The sequence below is a fragment of the Gekko japonicus genome, unplaced genomic scaffold (assembly GCF_001447785.1).
Source record: "Gekko japonicus isolate JY-2015 unplaced genomic scaffold, Gekko_japonicus_V1.1 scaffold24, whole genome shotgun sequence".
Classification (NCBI taxonomy): domain Eukaryota; kingdom Metazoa; phylum Chordata; class Lepidosauria; order Squamata; family Gekkonidae; genus Gekko; species Gekko japonicus.
The window spans coordinates 2,540,628-2,558,608 of NW_015164665.1; the positions used below are offsets into that span (position 1 = coordinate 2,540,628).

Here is a 17,981-nt window from a genome sequence, read left to right on the forward strand (position 1 = left end):
GCAACATCATTGGTTCAGCCTGTTAGTCTGACTTTAAGGCTAATTAACACAGTGATCTTGGAGAGCAAATAGTAATTATGATGTGACTTAGCTTTTAAGAATAATAATAATAATAATAATAATAGTTTGGATTTATACCCCCACCCTTCACTCAGAGTCTCAGAGCGGCTTACAAACTCCCTTCCCCTCCCCACAACAGATACCCTGTGAGGTAGGTGGGGCTGAGAGAGCTCTTTCAAGAACTGCCCTTTCAAGGACAGCTGTGCCAGAACCATGGCTTGCCCAAGGTCATCCAGCAGATGCAAGTGGAGGGGTTGGGAATCAAAGCCGGTTCTCCCAGATTAGAGTCCACACACTTAACCACTACACCAAACTGGCTCTTTGTAAACTTTGCCTTTGTAAAGTTACTGCAACCTTGAATCATTAAGTAAAGAAAACAGTGGCTTGGGTCTAGCAATTCCTGAGCAGGTTTCTGCTGGTTTTCCCTTCTGCCCCTGCTCTGGGTCCTGCACCTCTGAAAAGGCCGTTCCTGGAGATCAGTGGGCTCTTGGGAACAGTGTGTGATATAGTGCAGGTTGCAGGGGGAATCATAAGAACCAGTATCCTGTGTGCAGGTGGATGTGTGCTGCCACTTGTGGCACTTGTATTCAAACCACTAATTTTTAGGTAGAGTTTTTAGGACTGTGCTACATACTCAGAGTCTATGTGCTGCATTACAGCTTAGTGTTAGGTTGGTTAAAACCCACTGCCTTCAATGGGATTTAAGCAGCCTAAATGCAGAATTGCAGCCAAAGCCTGCTTTATACCACTCCCCAATGTTCTTATAGTTCAGATTTACATCCTACTGGTTTTCTCATAGTTCTGGAAGCAGCTGGATTTTCTTTAGGTTAGGTATGTACATCTTGCTATGAACTACTGAAATCTCTATAAGCTTAAATAACTGTTAAGGTAATGTTGTTCCTTATTGTTTCTTTGATAGCTATTCAGGTGAACAAAAAAAAGTGAAGAAAGAGAGGATTTATAGGTGCTGAACTTGTAACCAAACTGGTCATAAATCTGACAGGTGGTTCTGGTTTTAATCCAGCCAGAATTGTATAGACCATTGTTCCCTGGTTCTTAGCCTCTTTATGCCTCTGTGGTGTGTTGTTGAAGAAAGAATCCAGGGGCATGAAGGAGGCGAAGAAAGGTGCATGCTAACAGACTTCACAGTCAGAAAGTTGTGTGTCTAAACTTTTAGCGTTCATATGTGTGACTGAATATTTGTACATGACTATTACTTATGACATTGTATTAATCAAACATTGATTCACTTTTATAATCTTGAGCACCTGAGTTTTCTCACTAGGTCCTGTTCTTGCCTTTCAGTCAGAAGTTGCTCATCGGAAAAATGGGTCTCAGGAGAAAAGAGAAGGAAATTTACCAAATACAAATTGGAATAGGAATAGAACAAATAGGAAAAACAAGAAGAAGCATGTTAATATATCTATGCGGTATGTTTTCCTAGCTTCCAGAGTTCCTCCAGTTTTTAATTCTTCAAGGCTTGCAACATTTCCCTCAGTTTTCTTTGGGTAGCATTTGTATTTAGCTCCTGTAAGAAGTGCCTTAAAGTGGTATTATAGCCTCTCTGAGAAGTAGACTAGGTTTGGGGGGCTTTGTCTTCTAATACCACACACAATTTCTATTGTTACCAATTAATTGATAACTGTAATGGTTGGAAATTAAAATTGATTTCTCTTTTTATTGTTTGGGGTTGCCGCAGGCTTCCTGAGCAGGCTGAGCTGAAGCATGTATGCAGTGAATTTGAAAGACCTGAACTTCGAACTAACATTAATATCAGAAACTGGTGCACTCAAAGCAATGGCGAAAGTTGTAAAGTAGATGAGAAAGCTATTCTGTCTACACAGAGAGAAGCTGGTATGTTGTTAAAAGTGTACAAGTAGCACATAACTTTTTAAGTCTTAGTAGAAGTCCACTAACACAGCAGGTTCTAGAGTGTGACTCTGCTACGTTCTGAATCTGTCGCCTTTGGGGGTGGACAGTCTTGGCCAATGAGGGGGGACTTGGGAGGGTGAGGCTGCAATGTCACCTGTATGAAAGCTCTGTATAGCCCAAGAAGCACAGAAGCAGGCAAAATTTAGGAATGCTTTCTACATGCGGTATTGTGTCCCAGCCACCTTTCTGCTGTGAATGTATGCCTCCAGACTCTTGTTGACAAAATACAAATCCCAAAATACAGTGTCCTTGCCTATTAGCACGAGAAAGATGATGAGAGGTGCAAGACCTTGTTTTGTTCTGTGTTTCCCAAATGCACCAGAAGGTTTCTATCAGTGGCCCAAGCAGAAGTGCATGGATAGGTTTTGCTCGGATTCAAGCTCTGACTGCGGAAGCTCTTCTGGGAGCGTGCGTGCCAGTCGAGGCAGTTGGGGCAGCTGGAGCAGCACCAGTAGCTCTGACGGTGATAAGAAACCAGTGATTCCCGGCAGACACTTCCTTCCTTCTCGTAAGTACTAGGAATGCCACCTGTCCTTTGCTTTTACAAAATGATGCATGGGATAGAGATAGAGATAGGGTAGATTTACAAAAATATGCATGGGAAAGAGAAGGTACAGAAAGAAGTACTTTTCTCCCTTTTCCACAATGCAAGAACTGGTGGGCACTCAATGAAATTGACGAGCAGTAGGTTTAGAACAGATAAAAGGAAGTATTTCTTCACCCAAAGAGTAATTAACATGTGGAATTAACTGCCACAGGAAGTGGTGGCAGCTACAAGCAAAGACAGCTTCAAGACAGGATTGGATAAATATATGGAGCAGAGGTCCATCAGTAGCTATTGCCACAAGGTATAGATGGAACACTATGTCTGGGGCAGTTATGCTCTGTATTCTTGGTGCTTGGGGGCCACCGTGGGAGGGCTTCTGGAGTTCTGGCCCTGCTGGTGGACCTCCTAATGACAGCTGAGTTTTGGTCACTGTGTGACATAGAGTGTTGGACTAGATGGGCCACTGGCCTGATCCAGCGTGATGTATGTTATGTTCTTATGCTGCATTTTGGGTATTTTTGAAAAGCACCACATTCTGCCCACTATGGGTACCTTTCTTGAGTGCTCTGTTCAGTAGCTGAAATTCTAAAAATTAACTATGAGTTGTCAGTAAAATATTTTGCAGAAAAGATTGTTGTTTGTTTTTTGACTGTGGATCAGAAAGGCTCCTACAGAACCCTTCATCTCTTTTCAGTCTCCTGTGTTGTTAGTGGATGTGAGGGTAGTTGAATAGGCCCCTTTCCCACAAGGAACAAGAGTCAGAAGTAGCACATTTTGAATTGAATTTCACTGATTGAACTACATGCCTCATCAGCCATTGGGTGACCCTACAGAAGCATGTTGTTAACCGATATACAAATCCTTATGACATTTGTTAAGGATGAATAGCATTATTTTTAAAAGGAGAACATTCACATAGTTAAATTTTAGATGCATCCTGCAACAGAGAAGTAGGCATTTTTGGGGTTAAGTGAGTCTACTTTTTCCCTTAGGAGTATTTTCCAAACTTCTTGCTTGCTTCACATTTCCTGGGATTGTTAGTTTAATGCATTTTAAAATCCTGGTCTTATGAACTGCTGGTAATTTATGCTGTCAAATCTAAAGCTGCATCTTAATGGTGGCAATCAGAACAGAGCAATCTATCAAAGACGGTCCAAGGCAGTGTAGCTATTACTGACTTTGGGAACTGATGAAAGGCTCTCTAGATGCAGTTCATGGGGCTGTCTTCCATCTTGCTATGAACTACTGAAATTTCTATAAGCAAGTGAAAAAAAACATTCACAATCCCTGCCTTGATATGTGTCTTTCTTGATAAATCCATGCAGTCATAGCACTTAGTACCTGTCCCAGATTATTGTCATCAAAATGTTTTATTTCACATTTTTGTGTCTGTGTTTTTGTGCAGGGGAAAATATTCCATGCAGTGATTTTCCAGCTGAAACACCCATCACTTTAAATCTCTCTCACAACATCTGCAACACCAGGTAAAGTCTGGAAAGCAATAAAACACCAACGGCTTCAGATCAAGTTAGCAGATGAAGCAAAAGTAAAATAATTCTTGAAAGTAACCTTAGAATGTTGAGTAGTGCTTTATTTGGTAGGTTATTCTTTTGTTAAAAAAAAAAAGGAGAACAGCTATTGACAGTAAATACATTTTTAAAAACCCTGTATCAAGCAACACTGCATCCCCATGCAACCAAAATAGAGATGTGCCTTATCATCTGCTTCTGGCTTTTGTGGTGTTAGTGGCTGTCAAAAGTTATGACGGGTTTGTCAAGGAGAAAACCACAAAGTGTCAGAGTGTGAATCCTCACAATCCCAGGAAGTAACATGTTACCATTAGTCCCCTGAATGAACTCGCCAGCCAGAGATAGTGTGTCTTGCCCTCCCAGGTCTAAGATCAAGAACTCTGCCCTGCAAGATAGGACACTTGCAAGCTGAGTTAAAAAACAAACAAACAAAAAAACCCTTTGGTAGCTGTAGCCAGTAGGCCTAAAGTACTGGATTCAGACTGAAGCCCCAAAACCCAAGAACACCCCAAAATATAGTTAATAGGATTTGTTAAAGGAATGTGCAGAGATATCCAATATAAGAGCAGTGAACAGCAAGAATAAAATAGTAAAAACTAAATATTTAACCTAAGCACTTTTACAGGCATTGGTTCTCTAAATCCAGATGTTACCTGACCAGACTGAGTCCAAACAGAGTTTCAAATCTGCAGCAGGTGTCTGACCAGAAAGACCCATCTGGTCAAGAATCAAAAGGTGACCCAAGAGCCACCCCGAGCCTGCTTCAGCAAGGAGAGTGGGGTATAAATTAAATAAACACACAAAAAATAAATAAATAAGACAGATATAGTACAGACAGAGGGCTAAGAGTAGAATGAAAGATCTTCCTTTATGCCAAACTACTGGTGTTGCCATTATTCTAGTTAACCAATCAAATGTATGGCTAATAATGCAACTGGACCAGTCAGATATGTTGCTAACAGGGCTTTAGCCAATCAGGTGTGTTGCTATCATGAGACCATAGACTCTGCAGCTGTACAGGACCTAATTAAGCAAGGCACCTTGTCCCACCCATAGGTCTATGCACTAACAAGATGGAATGTGTAGGCAAAACTCCTTCCCTGGGTTCTTTGGCCTTGAAGCCTCTAGGCTCAAGTGAATTCACTAGCCCCTATGCTGATTCCCTTCTTTCCTTATTTTGTTAACTGCAGTCAGTATGACCTCAAGTTCTCAGAGAAACTGGTATGATTTTTGTAGGCCTCAAGCCTGAACCAATGTTTCAAAAAAGAGGCTGTTGGGTAAGCCAGTCTCTTGACAGTGGCTTTGAGTGTAAATTATTCCTCTTACTGAGTAAAAATAATATGTCGTAATTTGCCTTTAGCAGAGATGTGAATAATGTGTCCCAGTTTCCAGAGAATCTGTGCCCCAACTTCGCTGACATAACTGCAGATCCAGACAAGAATAAAGGTCTGTTAATTAAAATCCGATATTGCTCTTTGAATAATGTACATATGCACTGTACCATGATAGTAATCAACATTTTTAGTTTATGTAAGTTAGTGATCACTGACCTCGAGCCAGACATCCTGAACTGCAAAGTCAAATAGGCCTTAGAAAGCATTACTAATAACAAAGCTAGCAGAGGTGATGGTATTCCAGCTGAGCTATTCAGAGTCTTAAAAGATGATGCTGTTAAAGTGCTGCACTCAATATGCCAGCAAATTTGGAAAATGCAACAGTGACCACAGGATTTGAAAAGGTCAGTTTACATTCCAGTCCCAAAGAAGGGCAATGCCAAGGAATGTTCGAACTATCGCACAGTTGCACTCATTTCACATGCTAGCAAGGTTATGCTCAAGATCCTACAAGCTGGGTTTTGAAGAGGTAGAGGAACTAGAAATCAAATTGCCAGCATTCACTGGATTATGGAGAAAGCAAGGGAGTACCAGAAAAACATCTACTTCTGCTTCATTGACTATGCTAAAGCCTTTGATTGTGTGGATCACAACAAACTGTGGCAAGTCCTTAAAGAGATGGGAGTACCAGACCACCTCACATGTCTCCTGAGAAACCTGTATAAGGGTCAAGAAGCGACAGTTAGAACCAGATATGGAAAGGAGTACAACAAGGATGTATATTGTCACCCTGCTTATTTAATTTATATGCAGAGTACATCATGCAAAATGCTGGCCTGAATGAATCACAAGCCAGAATGAAGATTGCCGGGGAAAACATCAACAACCTCGGCTATGCAGACGATACCACTCTAATGACAGTGAAGAGGACCTTAAGAGCCTCTTGCTCAGAGTGAAAGAGGAGAGCGCAAAAGTTGGCTTGAAACTCAACATCAAAAGAACTAAGATCATGGCATCCAGCCCCATCAATCCTTGGCAAATAGAATGGGAAATCATGGAAGCAGTGACAGAATTCACGATCTTCGAAGTGCTCTCTGTGCTTCACACCCATGGGATCTAGTGCGCACGCGCTGGATCGATTGGCATTCTAGCAAGCTCTTTAACGGATTTTCGTGCCCAGTCCCTCGGGCATGCGCAGGAACCCCACCACGCATGCCCAGACGGGTGGGCGTGGACATCCCGCCAGTTCCTTTCTTACCGCCGTGTTGGAAAGACCTCTTTCTTCATTGGTCTGATCGGTTCGAGTATTTTGCCTTTTTGCCTCACGGCTCTTTGAATTTCTTTCCTCAGTTCATTCCTTTTATTCGTTATTCTTTCAAAAACTTTAAAAAAACACTTTATTTTCTGCTGAGGGGGATTTTGCTGATTTACCTCAGTCGGGTCTTCGGGCTAATCCCCCATCAGCCCTTCTTTCTTCTTCACTTTGGTTTTTATGGAGAAGTGGGGCTTTTTTAATAGGTGCAAGGGTTGCGGTAGTAAACTTCTGCATGGTGTCCTTACAGCAGATTATGCCACCCCTATGGAAACACGTCTGGATGGCCACCCTCGACCTCCAAGACACGTACTTCCACCTCACCATCCACCCCTCCCACCGCCAATACCTACGCTTCGTGATTGGTCAACAGCATTACCAGCATGCAGCCCTGCCATTCGGCCTGTCCAGCGCCCCAGGAGTCTTCACAAAGACTATGATTGTGGTTGTGGCTTTCCTTCATCTCCGGGGTATCTCCATCTACCCCTATATCGACGATTAGCTTTTGGTAGCGCCTTCCCAGAACACCCTGGTTTCAAACATCACCGAGTCACTGGCACTATTAAAAAATCTGGGCCTACAAGTCGATCGAGAAAAGTCTCAATTGAGTCCAGTCCAAAGAATAAAGTACATCGGCGCTATACTAGATTCCACGACATGCATGGCTTACCTGCCTCAAGACAGAGCGGCAGACATCATTTCCTTAGCCACCGTCGTCCGTACCCACCCTTCTGTCACTGCCTTCCAAATCCAAAGGCTGCTTGGCCTTATGGCTGGAACTACGTCGGTTCTCTGCCAAATTGAAAATGCATCGTTTACAACTGTGGTTCATCCAGAATTACAACCCAGTGAACAACGCTCACACTGTTGTCCTATCCCCCCCTCCCAACATACGAGACTCGTTACTTTGGTGGACTGTCCCTTCCAATATCTTCCAGGGAGCACCTTTCCACCCTCCGTCACCCCAAATTACCCTGACCACGGATGCTTCCCTGTCGGGATGGGGTGCACACATGATGGGTCTGTGCGTCGGGGGCAAGTGGAACACTCACGAGCAAGGTCGACACATAAACTTCCTGGAACTGCTCGCAATTCAGTTTGTGGTCATGAGTTTCCTACCAATAATCAAAGGGAAATGTATTACGGTCCTCATGGACAATACCACCGCGCTCAGTTATATAAACAAACAAGGAGGCACGGTCTCCCTACGTCTCTGCAACCTCACCATTCAGTGATGGGACTTTTGCATCGCCCATGATATCTTTTTGGTAGCCACGCACATCCCAGGTCACCTGAATGTGGAGGCAGATCATTTACGTCGAGCAAGGCTCAGTCTCAACAAGTGGGAGATGAACCCGTCCTATCTTTTCCCGCTCTTCTGCAGGTGGGGAACTCCCCAAGTCGATGTTTTCGCCACCAGAGCCAACAAAAAATGTCCCCTGTTCTGCAGTCGAGGCAGCAGGGACTCACAATCTCTCAGAGACTGTCTCCTTCTTCCCTGGTCCACGGGCCTTCTGTACCTTTTCCCTCCCTTACCCCTGCTTCTGAGAGTGGTACGCAAGATCATCCGAGACGGAGCGGACTGCATGTTGATAACACTGTGGTGGCCGAGACAACCATGGTTCTCGACAGTCCTCGAGTTGTCAAAGGGAATATACCACCAATTCCCTCCGGTACAGGACCTCCTCTTCCTGTCAGACTCCCCTCTCCTACATCACAACATACCACGCTTGAAATTGACGGCATGGAGAATAACGCCAAAGGTTTTTCGACCCGCGTAGCCAATGTTCTACTGAACGCCAGGAAACCTGCTACGCAAAGGTCTTTCTGTCTTGGAAGACGGCCTTTCTGGTGGCCATCACCTCTGCAAGGCGAGTCGGAGAAATACTGGCTTACAGGGATGACACGCCATACTTGTCCTTTTTGCCAGACGGCATCCGCCTTGCCCCTGACATTTCATTCCTGCCAAAGGTAGTGTCAGAGTTCCACCTATAGGCAGAGGTCTTCCTTCTGGATTTCTTCCCAGCTCCGAAATCTCCAGAGGAGAGACTGTTACATACCTTGGATGTCAAAAGGGCACTCCTGTTCTACCTCAACAGAACCCGCCCAACGAGACGTGACTCCCAACTGTTCGTCTCATACGTACCAGCGAGGCTGGGGACTCGCATCACGGCTCAACACCTCTCAAAGTGGATTGCGGGTCTCATCCACCTCTGCTACTTGATTGCAAAGCAGCCGTTGCCTGACCCCATCAAGACCCATTCACTGCCTTCTTCCAGGGAGTACCCCTGACGGACATCTGCAAGGCTGCTACCTGGGCCACGCCTAACACCTTTATGAGGCACTACGCCCCAGACGTTTGTAAGAACTCTAATACCAACATGGAACTTCACATTCTATCTTCAGTGACTCAGTAAGGACCTGCCAGCACCCTCCTCCAGGTAGGCCACTGCTTGCTAATCTCCCATGGTTCACACCACCCGCCCTCCTTCCCCGCTGCTGTCAACTTCTACATTTTCTATAGGGGTTGATTTGCAGCGGTTCAAAGGAACTGGCGGGATGTCCGTGCCCACCCCTCTGGGCATGCGTGGTGGGGTTCCTGCGCATGCCCGAGCGACTGGGCGTGAAAATCCGTTAAAGAGCTTGCTACAATGCCGATCGATCCAGCGAGTGCGCACTAGATTCCATGGGTGTGAATGCAGAGATGACCACTCGAAGATCATCAGTTACAGGTAAGCAGCCTGTTTTTCCTGGGATCCAAGATCATTGCAGATGGTGACTGCAACCATGAAATTAAAAGATGCCTGTTCCTTGGGAGGAAAGCGATGGCAAACCTAGACAGCATAATAAAAAGTAGAGATGTCACCCTGCCCACAAAAGTCTGTATGGTCAAAGCAATCGTATTCCCAGTAGTAATGTATGGCTGCAAGAGTCGGACCATAAGGCAAGGCTGAGTGCCGAAGAATAGATGCTTTCAAATTATGGTGCTGGAGAAGACCCTTGAGAATCCCTTGGACTGCAAGGAGATCAAATCAGTCAATCCTAAAAGAAATCAACCCTGACTGTTCCCTGGAAGGCCAGATACTGAAGCTGAAGCTCAAATACTTCGGCTACCAAATAAGAAGAGAGCACTCACTGGAGAAGACCCTGATGCTGGGAAAGATTGAAGGTAAAAGAAGAAGGGGATAGCAAAGGGTGAGATGGTTAGACCGTGTTATCGATGCAAAAGCATGAAATTAAACATACTCAGGAGGAGGATGGAAGACAGAAGGGCCTGGTGTGATGTGATCCATTGGGTCGTGAAAAGTCGGACTTGACTGCGACTGAAGAACAACAAAAGTTTCCAACTCTTCTTCCTTGTGTTTGCTATCTTATCAGTTTTCTTAATTTTTCCAATTAGTGTTGCTACTGCCCAGCCAATGGGGAATACAGTTTCAGTCGTTTTACCCAGGTTACATACATTAATATGAGTGTTTTATGGGTCTAGTTTCATAGCATATGATTTCAAAGGAAAGTGTTACCTTTTCTTTCTTGTTTACAGCCTAATTTTCCCTCCAAGTTGCCAATGTGTTCATCTTTCATGTCTTGTCTGAATGTGTATTTGACTTTTTGCACTTTTGTTCAGAGGTGTTGCATCAAAATAACAAAGATTTCTTATTTGGAAGTAGTTTTACAGTAAAGCATCAAACTACTAATTAACAGGGATCTGTGCTCAGATCCCCCCAACATGTATCTTAACTGCAAAAAGCAGTGGGTGGAGAGGAAGGTGATATGCATTAGTGTCACTGTATGGGGGAGGTTGAGTTTAACCCCTCAGCACTATATCCCCAGTCAAAAATGGCCTTCCAGGGTGCTATAAACTATAGGAACTATATTGTGCCTTCCTTTTTACCCTGCTGGACTTAAAGGAGCTTGCAGGACCATTTTTGCTTAGGACCCTTCCACACCACAATAACCCAGATACATATTCCAGCCCATGACTGCTTTTGCAGCTAAATTATTATTCAGAAGATCTGATCACTAATTCACAATGTAATATGTAGTTTGGATGTAACACAGTTTATAGAAAATAGGAAAGCTCAACACAGGCTTTGAATTTATTGTTCCAGCCTTTTCTTTAATTCATATGCAATTTTTTAATGTATGGTGTTCCATCCTATACAACCACACCTGAAGCCAGGGGTTGGGGGGGCAGTTGATGCAGCAGAAATCACTGCCCCATCCCTCACCTGAGTCAGGCAAGAAGTGGATGCAATTGCTGCCAGTTCGTTCTCCCACACAATACGCTGAATTTTCAGGAAGCTGCTTTTCAGGAGTGCAGTGAGAAAGGGCAAAAATCTGTCCCACAACCCTACTGCGTTGTAGATCCATCCCATTATGTTTATATATATTAAGTACAGGGGTCATTTCGTAGAAAAAGAGCTAGGGGGACTCATTAGCATATGCCACACCCCCTGACATCACCGGAAGTGTGTCCTCCCCACAGCCGGCGGCAACCTCCAGCGGGCACCCAGCAGGGAGCTCCAGGCCCCGCCCTCCCGCACCTCACCCGGGGGGATGGCATCCCCCCGCGTCCCCCCCCAAATGACCCCTGATTAAGTACAAAAAAATATTTCGATAACAATGATTTAAACAAACAATAAAATTATCATCCAGCAGGAAAGCATCAGATTTGTTTCTAATGATTTATTGTACCATTGTTACTTTTAAAACATCTTTCTTGATATCTGATGGCATTTTTATTGTAGAGCTGAATTTCGCTGTACTCGTGCTGAAAGGTTTCATAGATTGTGCTTTCAACCTGCATCTCTAGGTCTCTATCCAGCTGGAGATTTGTGGCCTCCGCCGCCCATCTGCCTAGCAAACAGTGTAAACTACAGCCTTGAGAACAACATACCATGCATGATCCAGGAGAACTCTTCCGTACACAATGGGCAGGTTTTCTTTTTCTCTTCTTCTAGAGCTCTGCTGAGATTTTGCAAATTGATTTGTTTTACAGCTTTATTAGTGCTTCAGGAACATTAAGTTTTGCTTTGTCTTGTAATAGCTTCATTGATTGGAATGCATCCTGTGAGGGCCAGTTTACCAATATGTACTGTCCGGTACAAGTGAATGAGTACAGCGCTTTTCCAGAAGGTAAGCCTCCTTCCAAGCCATGGGCAGTTTAATATGAAACAAGCATAGGAAAAGGGAAATGGCCTGGGCTGTTGGCACAATTGCCCCTAAGCTCCCTCTCCCCCCAGACAGAGCAAAGCAGTTTCCCTGGTTTACTGGGGAATTGGTGCTGATGAAAAGAGAGTGATAATGGTAAGGATGCCACTGGCGGAAACCTTGGAGTGAGTCTAATCAAACACGAAAAACTTGGAGTGAGACTGATCATATTAGAGCCTATTCCATAATGGTGATAATGGCGAAAAGGCAATAATTCTCGGCCATTGTGTCTACGTATAATTGTCCAGCTGAGCTGGTTTGTGTGGTTCACGGCCCCCAGGGAACTGGATTCTGACCACACAATGGCCCACTGTGATCTGTTTGCTGCATTGCAGACAAAATTACCCAGAGCCACTCTGGGTTAGATGCCAACGCAGATAAATGTTCAGATGATGTACCTTTGGCACCTGCTTGTGGATACCTTTCGGTTTGTGAAGCCCAGGAGTACAGACAAGATCCATGGAGAGTTGAGGCATACCACCTGTGTTCTCAACCCTGACCAATAAAAGCTGCCAGAGGGGGACTGGCTGAGTGGATAAGGGGAGTGGTAAATGCTTCTTTGAGGGTGGGTATTGTGCTGCCCAGGCTTAAGGAAGCAGTGATTAGACCTGTTTTGGAAAAAATCTCCTTAAGCCCTACTATATTGGAGAGCTTCCAACCAGTATTCCAGTTCTTGGGCAAGGTGCTTGAGGGACTTCAGATCTCTTCTTCTTGGGTGGGATTATACTTCCCTTGAAAAGCCAGCTTTGCAGTTTGGGGGTGCTGCTGGACAAGGTGGTCACCTTAGAAAACCCAGGGGCTGCAGCAGTCTGGAGTGCTTTTGCCCAGCTTCGGCTAGTGCGTCAGCTGCTTCCTTTCCTGGGTCAGTTAGATGGAACCACAGTGATCCATGCCTTAGTTATGTCTAGATGGAAGTACTGCAATACACTCTACTTGGGGCTATCCTTTAAGAGCATTCAGAAGCTGCAGCTAGTAGTGCAGAACGCTTCATCTCTTGGGACCAGAGTATCTGAAGGACCATCTTCTCTCATATTTTCCTGCCCCATGATCATGAAACAATTGCTCCAGGGAGGTGTTCCTGGCCCCCTCATTTTCAGTCTTCAGGAGGCAGTTGAAGACTGTTTTGTTTAGACCTGCATTTAATTAAAGCCGTCCTAAATTGTGAGCTTAAATTTTGATTTTATCTTTTTAGTGTTTTAATATATTTTATTAATATTGTAAGCTGTTTTGAGCTTGGTTAATAAATGTTTAAAATAATAAACATACTTTTATTAGGGTCTGCATCTAACCACATGTCTGGTATTTAGTGCTTGGCTGAATAACATTAGCATAAGTGCAGCTTCCCTGCATTATCCCAGCACCCACGGATTCTTCACTATTTGCCTAGCTACCCACTTGCTTTCATGCCATGGTGTTGAAGTCCACATTGAACTCGTGTCCAGCTGATAACATTCTGACACAGTAGGCCTGCTTACAATCTCACAAGCTCTGCATCCTCCCCAGACAAGTCAAAATTAAAGCAAAATATATGATCCAATTTAAGACTGCACTACACCATGAAATGTCCTGTTTATTAATGAAAGGTTCAGGGGTGGCCATAGAATTATGTCATCAGGTGACAGCTAGATGGTTCTCTGGCTGCAGTGTCTGAAATTGAGAACTCAGGTTCATTCATCAGTGTTTCATATTTAGTCATGAGTTGAGCAATGTGATGGAGTTCCTGACAGCATTACACTTTCCCTGGAGTGGAGGAGACTATCATTAAGATGCACTACAGAATCTAGCCTGTCCAGGGGGCTTCTGCTTGCTAGGGTTAATGGATTTGGTACAGCATACTTATGATGTGGAAGCATTTTTTCTTGTAGTGACAAAATACCCCATACTTTTAAGTTTGACTGCCGGTTGTAGCCCTGGGGTGATTTATAAAACACACTAAGCCATACCTCTTTTTGCTGTAAAAGTGCCTAAGGTTCTATTAGTAGTAAATAACTGTTATGTGCATTTTTAATAAATTTTCCTTGAGAAGAAGGTAAGAATTCTTGTTGTTGTCTAGGAGCTTAGATAATGGGTTTTTAATGTATGTCTTCCTTTCTTCTAAACTATAGAAAATATGAACTACCATAATGGCTTCCCATGCACTGCAGAAGTTCAGAATACAGCCTTCGTTGATCACAACTGTCCATCTACTTGGAGCACCCCACCTAACCTCCCTCCACCCTGGGAATCAGCCAATTATGTCAACTCAACAGTGAGTATCACAAGTGTTACCTTACCTGTTACAATCATTTATCAATCATTTATTTTAACAGCTCATTCTACTTCAAAGGGCTCTTTATAGCCACACACTTCAAAATTTAAGCCTCACCAGTTCAATTTCTCTTCTAGTCCTGTTGTTTATTTAATGTGCAACATTTATAAGCCGCCAAGGCAACTGTTAACAGGGCATGTACATGTGGGTGCAAGTGCTTCCACTTAACAAATGCCTATCTAAGGACCAAACCAGATGAGATTCTGAGACCTCCGTGAACGGAGCTTCCAGCCCTTTTCTCTTCAGAGGTCAGGTGTGGAAGGAAACAATTCCTATTGAAACCACAGCATGAGAGGGGAAAGGAAGCATTATGTATTCCCTTGGTACAGGGCCCTAACCTGAAAAGGCCCCAGGGAGCTGCCATTTGCCCCACTGTGTAATCTTTGCCTTTGTATCAGTAACTGTATACTTGCCACAGCTGGACAAATAGCGGTTCCTTTGGGGCCATTTCAGTTCAGGGGAATGGTACAGGAAGAAGGTTTTATAACTTCCTCCCTGACATCATCTTACTGGCAGGAAGTAGGACCCCGTACACCTGATTAAAGAAAAACATGCTGGCTGTTCAGTTCATGGGACTCAAAAGTGTCTTGTCTCGCTTTTCTCCCTAGGCGTTCTTGTCTTTCCTCCATTTTGAGTTCTTTGTTTCTAAATGCACCCAGTTGCATTCCATGGCATTTGTTCTTGTCTTTCAGCCCTACCTCTCAAGCACCAGAAGTTTGTCGCCCATGTCTGGACTGTTTGGTTCCATCTGGGCCCCTCAGAGTGATGTTTATGAAAGCTGCTGCCCAGTCAGTGCCACCACTCAGCATTCAACTCAGGTTGAAAACCAGGCGGTGATGTGTAAGCAGGAATACTACCCAAGATTTAACCCATTCCGTGCCTACATGAACTTGGACATATGGACTTCAGCAGCCAACCGGAATGCAAACTTCCCTCTTTCGAGGGACTCGGGTTATTGTGGAAACATATGAAAAGGAATCTGGTTTTTAAAATGTGAAGTAAAGATGCTTTCAGTTTTGATTATAGAATAAGCTGGTTGTTGAACTAGAATTCAATGTTGGTGGATATTTTGGCACTTTTGTATGGAAAATAAATTTTTTTTTACTGATGGCTTTGGATTTTATGTTTTCTTAGCAACCTTCGTAACCCCAGCAGGGGTTGGTGGAACTACAAATTGCTGTCCCTGGTAGGAGAGGGAAAGCCTGATTCCCTTGCTGAGGAAAGCCTTCTCTGAAATGAGCATCTACTGGATTCTGCGGATCCAATCATTTTGAGAGCTCTGTGACTATGCTTCAGAAGAGTTATACATCGTATCATGTTTGCTATCCCAGTAAAACCATATTAATTGCCTCGCTGGTTCAAACAAAGGGTCATGAAGCCCAGCATTCTGTGTCCAGCCGTGGCCACACAAATTCCTTTGGGAAGCTCACAGGCAGAACATGTTAATGGTTGCAATTCCTTCTAGTTTTCCTCTGGGGTCTGATCCACTCCATTTAGCTAGCATATATAAAAAGTAATGATAGATCTGTCATCCCTTAGTGAGTATTTTTAAAGCCTCCTAAGCTTCTAGCCAGTACCAGTTTTGTTGTAGTGAATTTCATAAATTATGGCTGCACTCGGATATTACATGTAAGCAGCATGTACATGAATTTGCCTGTTGCCGAGCTCATGTGAGTTCCTCCCTCCTCCCCTCCCCTCCCCTGTTGAGGAATCCTGGCTAGAAGCACCTCCAGGTATCTGTGATATATTTACATAGAGTGGGGAGGAAGACTCACTCTGGTGACCCTATATGCAGGTATCAGGGGTAATCAGTGCTTATTTCTGTGAATGGAGGAGAGACTGAGGGATGAGGTGAATTTGAACATGTCAGTTTAAGAATGATTGAATGCAGTGTCTGGAGGCAGCCTATGCACTGGGTGAAGAAGTACTTCCTTCTGTCAGTCTTGTCTCAGGACACAAAGAATCACAGAATCATAGAATTGGAAATGACCTCCAAGGGTCATCTAGTCAAACCTCCTGCACAATGCAGGAAATTCACAACCCCACCCCCAGTGACCCTTGTTCCATGCCCAGAAGATGGCAAAAAACCTCCATGATCCCCGGCCAAACTGGCCTGGAGAAAAATTGCTTCCAGATCAGCATTTTCCTGGACGTGTAAGAAAGGGCCACAAGAACTAAGCACTGATGCCACCCTTCCTGCCTTCCGTCTTATGATCTGCCCAAGTTCACAAAATCAGCAGTGCTGTCAGATGGCCATCTAACCTCTATTAAAAAACCTCCGAAGAAGGAGAGCCCACCACCTCCTGAGGAAGCCTATGCCACTGAGGAACCACTCTGTCAGGAAGTTGTTCCTAATGTTTAGCCAAAAACTCTTCTGATTTAATTTCAAGCCATTGGTTCTGGTCCGACCTTCTGGGGCAACAGAAAACAACTCCATACCATCCTCTCTATGACAGCCCTTCAAGCACTTATCATATTACCTCTCAGTCATCTCCTCTCCAGGCTAAACATACCCAGCTCCTTCAACCTTTCTTCATAGGACTTGGTCTCCAGACCCCTCACCATCTTCGTTGCCCTCCTCTGGACACGTTCCGTCTTGTCTATAATCTTCTTAAATTGAGGTGCCCCAAAATGAAAACAATACTCTAGGTGAGGTCTAACCAGAGCAGAGTAAAGCGATGCCATCACTTCGTGTGATCTGGACACTTTACTTCTGTTGATACAGCCCAAAATCACATCCCTTTTTGACTACTGCATCACACTTCATGTTCAGTGTATGGTCTACTAAGACTCCTAGATCCTTTTTGCACATACTACTGCCAAGAAAAGTCTCCCCCAACCTATAATTATGCGTTTGATTTTTCCTACCTAAATGCAGAATTATCCTTGAGTAATTTTGTGTCCTCTTCAAACTTGACTACCTTACCATTCCCCTCTGAATTCATAAGAACACAAGAAGAGCCCTGTAATGGATCAGACCAGTGGTCTATCTAGTTTCTCATCCTTTTTCACATGGTGGCCAGCCAGTTCCTCTGGAGGGCCAACAAACTGGACCTAGAGGCTGATGCCTTACCCTGATGCTGCCCCCTAAAATTGGAATCCAGATGTTTTACTGCCTCTGAACATGAAGGTTCCCTTTAGCCACTATGGACAGTAGCCACAGATGAACCTCTGCTCTATATTTTGTTGAGATTTAGACAGGAGAACTGTGCTTGTGAAGTGAAACTTCCTGGAAATTTTAATTAGAGTGATTTCCTAACTGTAATGGCTGGAAAAAAAAAGTTGAAACATGAAGGGAATGTCCATAATATACCCGTGGCAATCCTAAGCACTTGGAAACATACCACTACTTTTAGGGGGATTTATGTCTCAGTACACATGCTCTGGATTTAGATGTAAGTATCTTGCATACCTTCCTGGCTAAGAAAGGCAATACAAGTAGGGTTTTGGAGAAAATCTCCCTGCTTTTTTGCCTTTTGCAAGTCCAGTCCTTGCAAAAACACCTTATATTTCTGCCAATGCGAAGATGTTGTAATTAGAATAATTTACATGGACTAAAGTAAAGCTTTTTGGTGATTTTTGTGAGAGTCCTCAATCAAAGTTCTTTTGTCAAAGAATTAGAGGGTCAGTCACAGCAAATTTAGGAATTAACAGTTCGTAACTGTGTTTTCTCCAGTGGTTCAGCTTGTGGGACAGTCCTTAAGTATGGGATAAGCTCCACCTCCTTAAGGAGGGTCAGCCTCAAGCT

General features: G+C 44.0%; 1 protein-coding gene across 1 annotated transcript in view; it reads left to right on the forward strand.

Annotated features, from left to right (window-relative positions):
- The window catches only part of KIAA0922 (KIAA0922 ortholog), an 86,594-nt gene extending 71,293 nt beyond the window's left edge, over positions 1-15,301 (forward strand). Inside the window, exons 27-35 of the mRNA XM_015409032.1 lie at positions 1,366-1,490; positions 1,760-1,914; positions 2,315-2,500; positions 3,945-4,023; positions 5,429-5,514; positions 11,528-11,648; positions 11,762-11,850; positions 14,031-14,173; positions 14,926-15,301. Of these exons, the coding sequence (XP_015264518.1) occupies positions 1,366-1,490; positions 1,760-1,914; positions 2,315-2,500; positions 3,945-4,023; positions 5,429-5,514; positions 11,528-11,648; positions 11,762-11,850; positions 14,031-14,173; positions 14,926-15,204 (1,263 nt within the window). The 3' untranslated portion in view covers positions 15,205-15,301. The remainder of the gene's footprint in view (positions 1-1,365; positions 1,491-1,759; positions 1,915-2,314; positions 2,501-3,944; positions 4,024-5,428; positions 5,515-11,527; positions 11,649-11,761; positions 11,851-14,030; positions 14,174-14,925) is intronic.
- The last annotated feature ends 2,680 nt before the right edge of the window (positions 15,302-17,981 follow it).